The following is an 8,980-nucleotide window of genomic DNA, read 5'->3' as shown; positions in this document are numbered from 1 at the left end:
GCCATCAAACCATAGTGAGACTCGACCTGGCGCAAGTCCAGGAGCATGACAAGATCTGCTAGGCCTAAAACCACCAACGAACCAACCTGACCATTCCGGTTGGGGGCAGGGAGTATCTCACCTGTGGTGGAACCTCACCCATGAGAAGCTGTGGGCAGCCACGCATCCCGTCTAACCGCAATTACCCCCTTGCAGGTCAACGATTATGATGCTGCATGATCTGGGCCAGGACCGGCTCCAGGCAGAGTTCCTTGATCCACGCACGAACCAAGTGAACCATGACCCCACTAGGGATGCCACAGAATCTCAGGTCAGCGGCCCACCTTCAGAGGCGGGGGATAACAGCGGCAGTGGTGTGAGGTGCTACAGTTAGCATACAGAGACCAGGGGGTGGAGCGGAGCGAAGGGACATCCCACTAGCGCCTACCATTGCCCAGGGCCTTGCTCGGTGTGGTGTAGATCGATGGTTACCAGGGAGGCGGAGAGTGTGTGGGTCTAGGGCCGGCGACGGAGATAGCCTCGCATGTCGTCGACTAGGATGATGTTGAGGCATGTCTTCTTCTTTCTGGATGCGTTTTATTTATCTGATGGAAACATCTTTTCTGTATCAAAACTACACACACAACTCCAAGAAATTAATCAGTTTATGAGTGGCCACCCAGCCCAGTCATTGGGTGTGTTGTTTACTTTAACAAAAGAGGCATCCGAGGTGGGTCATGAGCCTACTCAAGAAAGGCCGACTAGATTGTCAGATTTATATATTGAAATGATCATGATCATCCTGTTAGCAAGAGGATGTTAACTACCCCTGATAAGATCATGCGAATTTTTTCTTCTCCCTGTCATCACTGTTTATGCATGCGTGGATCAATGTAATTGACCATTTTGAGAAAAACTTGACCAAGTAAATATCCGATTGATGTGATGATAACAGGGGCTGCTACATATAATAGTTGTGCATTAGGTGCATTCATACATGGAATGACGCACCTCGATTTCTTCCTCAATGACACAATCCGTTAACTACGATGTCATCTTCCAACCTAATATTTGTATATCACTAGGCGACACATATTGCAAAGTTTATCTGTTTATTGTTTCCCTTGGTTTTGGAGGACGGTAAGATATTCCATTATATCTCTAACCATGCTTTTTAATCATATGTATGTTAAGCTGCCAACACACATCTATCAATGTATAATTATCTGTATGTTATTTTTATCCCATGTCATATTTTGTGCACATTATTGTTCATGACAAATCCGGTGACAAATATATAGTTTGCTTATGTTAGTGGTCACAGCTTGAAAAGCTTGATTGCACGCATTCTGTAGCAGCTGAAAAGAAGCGAGGGATTAGATAAAGCTAAGCAGGTGACTTTGTCTAGGTAGAAAACGATCGCTTTACTTCACTTGGCTTTTATGAGCTGCTCTTTAACATTGTGAGGACCACTTCTAACCATGCCCAAGTATATGATATCTAATAAACTGTGTTGATGGGTGGTGAATTTTCATGGAACCAGCCCTGCACCGGCAAAACTATTGTAGATATCTGAGTCCCAAAAACAATTATTATTTGAGTTGTTTCTTTATAAGATACTTGTGATAGAAGCAATTAAATCATCTGATGGAAACTTCTTTCTACACTAAAACTGCAAACACACACCTCCAAGAAATTAATCTGTTTATGAGTGGTCGCCTTGCCTATTCTTGTCATTGGATGTACTCCTTCCATAAAGAAATATAAGAGCGATTAGATCACTACTTTAGTGGTCTAAAAGCTCTTATATTTCTTTACAGAGGGAGTACCATTTACTCTAGTAAAAGAAGCTGGTGAGGTCTGGTGCCATGAACCTAGTCAGGAAGGCTAACCAGATTGTTAGATTAATACACTGAACTGGTCATGCGTGATAAAACACTTTGCAAGAAGATGTTAACTAGTCTTGCTAAGATCATACAGAAACTTCCTGCTCTCCCTCGTCATGGCATTTGTATCAGCTCTCCTTTTGGTTGGGCACTTTGTCCATTAATGTCGTCGCTTCTTCCTGCAAGTACTCAACCACTTCGAGAGACATGTGACCAAGTAAATATCTGACTGACATGATGATAACGTACATGGGCTGCTACAAATCTGCTAACTACTCTATCGTTCTGTGTTGCTGGATTTGATGGAAAATCAATTGGCAAATATATAACTTCATAGTCTGAAAAGGTCAATTGCAGACATGATTCTGTATCAACTTCGGAACAGAACAGGAGTAGTAGTCACTCCATATGTCTTTAGAAGTCATGCGCCCATGAATCAAGCCTACGCATGAGTAGGTGACTTCATCTATGTCGGCATCGAGCTAGAAAACGATTGATTGCCTTACATGACTTGGCTTCTCAATTGCTCTTTGACTGGTTTCGTCCACACCGATTCCGACTGTGACCAAGTATATGATATCTAATTAAACTAGTGCCCGATGTTTCTTGTCTTAAAGATCTTTTCCTTAATAGTGATGGGTGGTGAATGTTCCTGGAATCGGCCTTACATGCATTGTGGCGACTCACGTGAGATGGTGAAACATTCACAATTAGTAGTCGGCCGTACACATCACCATAGAGTAGCTTTATATGGCTGTTTAAGCTGCCTTGCTTCTTTGAAGGGAAAACGTGTCTTAAATGGGAACTTGTAAAGTGTATGCAATAGTTTAATTAGCAGCAAGGGACCAGTTCAATTGGTTGGTTGCTTTCACTTGACTAAGTCTATTATTGCTTACGATTTTAGGCGCGGCTCGCGCAGCTATATAAACTCATACATCCCCTACATGTTGAAACCATCACTCACGCCACAACCACAAACAGAAACACAAGAGAGAGAGAGAGAGAGAGAGAGAGAGAGAGAGAGAGAGAGAAGAAAATCAGATGGCATCCTCCTCTTCCATCCTTCTCCTTGCTGCTCTTCTTGCCTTGGTCTCATGCCAGGCCACTGCCTCCGACCCTAGCCCCCTCCAGGACTTTTGTGTCGCCGACATGAATTCACCAGGTACTATCCTGTTTCTCATCCCGTTCTCACCAAATAAATATGCTGAAATGAATTTCTAGAAATTATATGCAAGTCAGAAACAACTTCGTAAGATCTGAGCTTACATGTCACATCTCCTCTATGCACCAGTTCGTGTCAATGGGTTTGTTTGCAAGAACCCAATGGAGGTCAACGCTGATGACTTCTTCAAGGCAGCCGCTCTCGACAAGCCTAGGGTGACCAACAAGGTTGGATCCAACGTCACCTTGATCAACGTCATGCAGATTGCTGGACTCAACACACTCGGCATCTCAATTGCGCGCATCGACTATGCTCCCTTGGGTCAGAACCCACTACATACGCACCCTCGCGCCACTGAGATCCTCACGGTACTCGAGGGGACACTGTACGTTGGCTTTGTCACATCCAACCAGCCCGCCCCAAACAGAAACAAGTTCCTCTCCAAGGTGCTCAACAAAGGTGATGTGTTTGTCTTCCCCGTGGGGCTCATCCACTTCCAATTCAACCCCAACCCACACAAGCCCGCCGTTGCAATTGCCGCACTTAGCAGCCAGAACCCTGGGGCTATCACAATTGCCAACGCGGTGTTTGGGTCAGACCCACAAATATCCGATGATGTTCTTGCCAAGGCGTTTCAGGTGGAAAAGAATACAATAGACTGGCTCCAGGCCCAGTTCTGGGAGAACAACCACAACTAAGTCAGACCTTTGTTAATTACTTGAAAGATCAGTGCACAAATTAAGGACATGGCTGAGTTCCTAGATATGCATCTTAATCTATAAAATAAATGGAACGTACATCATGCCATTTGTGTGTCTGTAATGAGTGAATGTATATCTACCTTCTGGATAATTGACAATATCATTTTTTATGATAATGATGTGATGTTATATGCTTTTTTGGTTCAAATGTGATGAATGCGATGGTTGGAGTCCGATTGTGCTCATGATTGAAATATGGAAGTCGTATGTGCAAAAGTTGGTTGCTTGAGTCGTAGTTCTTGTCTCTCGCTTTCTGTTTCATGAAATAAGTAATTTATGATTCCCGTATGTAATGTTTTAGCTTCCTTTTAGTTCAAAACTAATGTAAGCTTTATTGACGGTTGCTTGAATGGAAATCAATGAAGTGACTCGTTTATCAAAAAACTTACGAGCATTATTTTTGTTTGCCTTAAGTTGAGAACTAGAAATACGATTTTTACTAATTTATAGAAACTGGGCTCACCAGAGACCAGGTTCCAAAAATCAGCTCGAACATACATATAGAAAACATGAAAAAATATAGAAAAGAAAGGATTATTACCCCCCCCCCCAAATGGTTATTATTTGCGTTGTTAGCTTGTCAGTGAAGAATTTTATCATGAAACGAACTTCTACCCGCTTCATAAATAAAGTCCAATGACCGAACGATACATGGTGTCGAGGAAACTGTCATACAAGATGATCAAAGAGAGCATGACAAAACAAGAAAAACACGCTAACAATCACCGGAAGTGCACAATTAGACGCCTCCAGTATGGCACCGAAAGAAAGGACATGAGAGGTTGGACAACCTCAAGACTCAACCAGGTCCGCCGTCGACATTCAACCATGCACCACCTGAAAGAAAACACTGGACTTCGTCACACCGTCACCACCCAATTACTCTTAGAGAGGACCCTCTGCCTAAAACAAGGAGCATTGACCATACTATCGAGCATACATGATGAAAGGATGTCATTGTTGCATGTACATGATAGGTGCAAGCAATACCGTTCGTCACCAAAGTGGAGGTAGGGTCGATTGGATCACCATAACACTCCAAACATGCCACCGTGTTTGGAAGAAAAATGCACTCACCGGTAAAGCCCCCAAGAGGGTCATGACACAATGGGTCGCCACCACCATGTCCACCAGGGCGGACAAGAATTTTCACCCTGAGCTCGAAGGGTGGGAGAGCCATGGCGACGAGCCAAAAGGGACATAACTACCAAGACATCGCTGCCACCAGCGTCGAGATGTCGAGCTTTTGTTTGGACCGTCCTGCACACCTCGCCAAGGGGACTCGGGCAACCAGATCTACCATGACGGGCCGAGGACTCCAGATCTAGATCAGGGCTTGGCCACCATAGATGATGACAAGTTTGCCACGACCACCTGCCACGACACCCCTTGCAAGCCCTGTAGCCAAGGGACAATGCAAACTACACTTCTACACTGTTCGCAGGAGACCCAGACATGCAACCTGCCATCTAGGGCCACCACCTCAACTTCCGACACCTCAAACCCATGCACCGCCACAAAGCCGTTGGTACAAGGTCGCCGGAGAAAGCCATCAATCCCTAGCGAGGCTAAACATGGCTTAGGCATTGGATGTACTGTTTACTCTAACAAAAGAAGCAGGTGAGGTGTGTCCCGAGCAATGTTTTTAATAGCGGGCTATGCCAAATAGAGGCGGACCTCCAATTCAGCTATAGTGGGCTACATCGGGCTATTTGTACATGAGACCATTTAGCGGCACCCTGCTGAAAAGACTATAGCCGGCTATTTAAACTATGGCCCTGAGCCTAATAAAGAAAGGCCGCTTTAGTGCTACAACTTGTGCCCCCCCCCCTTTTTTTTTTGCCTTTTTGCTTCGTCAAGGGGGATCGCAAGAGGAACAAGACTTATGACAAATGTCATTTATGTATGGAAACTGAAACACACACCTCCTAGAAATTAATCAGTTTATTAGTACTGTTTATTCTAAAAAAGAAGCAGGTGAGGTCTGATACTTAGACTTATTTTTGCAATGAACTGGTCATGATTGAATCGTAGCAATGAGGAAACTAACTACTCTTACTAAGATTATATGAAAAGTTGCTGTTCAGCTCCATCGTCATAGCTCTCCTTTTGGTTAGCTAGGAACATCCACTAAGTAATAATATCATTGATTTTTTCCTACAAGTACTCAACAACTGCGAGAGAAATTCGACCAAGTAAATATCTCGTTGATGGAGTTATCCTCCTCTTCCTAAAAAGAAAATTGATTGACGTGATGGTAGCAGGGGCTGCTACCAAAATAGCAGGTGTATTATGTGGATTCATGCATGGATCAATGCGCCTCGATTTCTTCCGCTTGTTGACACAGTCCGCTACCTACTGTGTCGTCTTATGCTGCTGGATTTCATGACAAATAATCTATTGGCAAATCTACAATTTCATGGTTTTTTCTTTTGAAAAGGGACAATTTCATAGTTTGAAAAGCTCGATCGCACGCATCAATAGCAATTTCTGGAAGGAACATGTGTAGTCGTCACTCCACGTCTTTAGAAGCCCACGCATGAGTTGGTGACTTATGTCATCGTCCAGCTAGAAAACGATTGCCTTACATGATGTAGAGGCCGGGGTTTATCCTCCTTTTCAAAGAAATAAAAACATGACTTGGCTTTCCTCAACTGCTCTTTGACTGACCTCGTGCGCACCAGTTCCTTCCTACTATGAATCTATGACCAAGTATATGATAAGTCTCATTTTCTCCAGTTGTGGCCGGCTTGGTCCTTTGCGCCTCCCGGAAGATTCTCAATCCACATAGCTGAGCCCCTAGTTTCAAATAGGTCAAATAGTCTTAGTTTTCTCTTCAGAGTTTAAATTCTTAAGGACTTAGAACATTTAGAGATCTAGAACATTTAGAGATCAATTTATTTTCCATGCATAATTTCTATTTTATGCAATTGTGTATAATACAAACCTGTCTTGAGTTTAAATTCCTAAGGATCAAGAACATTTAGAGATCAATTTATTCTCCATGCATAATTGATATTTTACTGCAGTGCAAGGTCACTCAAATGACACACTTTGGTCTGTGCAGAGAAATAACCTACCTGCTGTCTGGCAGTACCTGGAGACGTTTGCTATACTTATTTACTTAAAATTTCTAACACTGGTAGTGAGAGAGCTCCTTTATGTCAATGCTTTTTGACCTGTGTGAATGTGTGACCAGTAGACTACACACTTCTGTAGATTATTACTTGCAGGCTGAAGAACAACTTGTTCCTATTTTTCATGACAACGGGACGCGACAAAAAGTGCGCATTTAGTGAGATGTATTTCCATTTAGATCTGTATATTTATAAATCTCCTCTTTGCAGGCACTAACTTCATATGCTTCTATAGCAGCAAACAAACATGATCCTTCATTTAATAAGAAGATGTTAACTGCTCTTGCTCTCCATCGTGCATTATGTGGTTGCTTCTTCCTGCAAGTACTCAACCACTTGGAGAGAAATTTGACCAGGCAACTGCATATCTGGTTGACGTGATCATGACAGGGGCTGTTACATATAGTAGTGGTATTAGGTGCGTTAATGCATGGATCCACGTGCCACGATTTCTTCCTTGTTGGACACAATCAAAATTATTACTCACAGTAATTATTACTAAGGGGTACATCAGATGGAGTACCTTTCGAAAAAAAAACATCAGATGGAGTACCTTAATTTGCTTCTTTGTTTATTAAAGAGAAAAATGTGTCGCTTTGGCATCTCAAAAGGGAACATTGATTATATAATCTATCAAAGATTTGAATGTGGCTGACCATGTCTGAAAAGTTCATGCAGAATAATCTAGTGGGCAGCCAAAGACAATTTCTATCCGTTGACCGGTTCCACTTGACTATGTCCGTTGCTCACGAGTTTGCACTGCTCGCCACGCCTATATAAACACATACATCCCCTGCATATTCGAACCATCACTCACCCAACAAACACAACAGGAATACACAAGAGAAAAGAAGACCCAAAGGAGCTGAAATCAAATGGCATCCTCCCCTTCTTTCCTTCTCCTCGTTGCTCTTCTTGCCTTGGTCTCATGGCAGGCCGTTGCCTCTGATCCTGGCCCGCTCCAGGACTTTTGTGTCGCCGACATGCAATCACCAGGTACTGCTTTCCCGTCCCGCTATCACCAAATACATATGTTGAAATGAATTCTGAAAATTATATGCATGTTGAAACGGCTTTCTAGTAATATCTAAGCTTACATTCTACAATTCTTCTATGCACCCAGTGCGTGTCAATGGATTTGTTTGCAAGAACCCGATGGAGGTCAACGCTGATGACTTCTTCAAGGCAGCCGCCCTCGATAAGCCTAGGGTGACCAACAAGGTTGGATCCAACGTCACCTTGATCAATGTCATGCAGATTGCTGGACTCAACACCCTCGGCATCTCAATCGCACGCATCAACTATGCTCCCTTAGGCCAGAACCCTCCACACACGCACCCCCGCGCCACTGAGATCCTCACGGTGCTCGAGGGAACATTGTACGTTGGCTTTGTCACATCCAACCTGCCCGCCCCAGCCAGAAACAAGTTCTTCTCAAAGGTGCTCAACAAAGGTGATGTGTTTGTCTTCCCCGTGGGGCTCATCCACTTCCAATTCAACCCTAACTCCCACCAGCCCGCCGTTGCAATTGCCGCGCTCAGCAGCCAGAACCCAGGGGCTATCACAATTGCCAATGCGGTGTTTGGGTCAGACCCACCAATATCAGATGATGTTCTTGCCAAGGCGTTTCAGGTGGAAAAGAATACGATAGACTGGCTCCAGGCTCAGTTCTGGGAGAACAACCACAACTAAGTTAGATGTTGCTGATTACACGGAAGACCAGTGCCTAAATTATGGACATGTTTGAGTTACTAGATATGCATCCTATTTTATAAAATAAATGGAGCATATGTCATTCCATTGTGTGTCTGTAATGAGTGAATGTATTTATACCTTTTGAATAGTTGACGATATTATTTCTTATCACACATATATGATCTCATATGTTTTCTTGGTTCTAATGTGTCGTATTTCTCATAAATATTTTGGGTTCTTTCCCCGTGTTCCATAATAATAGATGATTAGGTTAAAAAAGAAACAATACACGATTACCTGGTAATCCAGTATATGTTTGATGCTAAGGTTGAACACATAGGGTTATCTTGCAATACAGGC

The 8,980-nt window shown here is 43.3% G+C and overlaps 2 protein-coding genes across 2 annotated transcripts; both read left to right on the top strand.

Annotated features, from left to right (window-relative positions):
- The first annotated feature begins 2,832 nt into the window (after positions 1–2,832).
- On the top strand, positions 2,833–3,904 carry LOC123089725 (germin-like protein 8-5). Its single transcript, XM_044511318.1, has 2 exons — positions 2,833–3,027; positions 3,157–3,904. The coding sequence occupies exons 1-2, from the start codon at positions 2,907–2,909 to the stop codon at positions 3,723–3,725; spliced, it is 690 nt and encodes a 229-aa protein (XP_044367253.1). The 5' UTR covers positions 2,833–2,906; the 3' UTR covers positions 3,726–3,904.
- A 3,829-nt stretch (positions 3,905–7,733) lies between these two features.
- On the top strand, positions 7,734–8,849 carry LOC123089724 (germin-like protein 8-5). Its single transcript, XM_044511317.1, has 2 exons — positions 7,734–7,921; positions 8,049–8,849. Exons 1-2 carry the CDS (start codon positions 7,801–7,803, stop codon positions 8,615–8,617), a joined length of 690 nt encoding a protein of 229 aa, XP_044367252.1. The 5' UTR covers positions 7,734–7,800; the 3' UTR covers positions 8,618–8,849.
- The last annotated feature ends 131 nt before the right edge of the window (positions 8,850–8,980 follow it).

This window comes from Triticum aestivum, chromosome 4B (assembly GCF_018294505.1).
Source record: "Triticum aestivum cultivar Chinese Spring chromosome 4B, IWGSC CS RefSeq v2.1, whole genome shotgun sequence".
NCBI lineage: Eukaryota > Viridiplantae > Streptophyta > Magnoliopsida > Poales > Poaceae > Triticum > Triticum aestivum.
The sequence above is the reverse complement of the archived record's forward strand: the minus strand, read 5'-3'. Positions and strand labels throughout refer to the sequence as shown.

Bases quoted from the DNA above. Each gene is read 5' to 3' on its own strand.
- LOC123089724 (XM_044511317.1), top strand. From the start codon at position 7,801: ATGGCATCCTCCCCTTCTTTCCTTCTCCTCGTTGCTCTTCTTGCCTTG. The intron at 7,922-8,048 runs GTACTGCTTTCC...CTATGCACCCAG, and splicing joins CGCCGACATGCAATCACCAG to TGCGTGTCAATGGATTTGTT.
- LOC123089725 (XM_044511318.1), top strand. From the start codon at position 2,907: ATGGCATCCTCCTCTTCCATCCTTCTCCTTGCTGCTCTTCTTGCCTTG. The intron at 3,028-3,156 runs GTACTATCCTGT...TCTATGCACCAG, and splicing joins CGCCGACATGAATTCACCAG to TTCGTGTCAATGGGTTTGTT.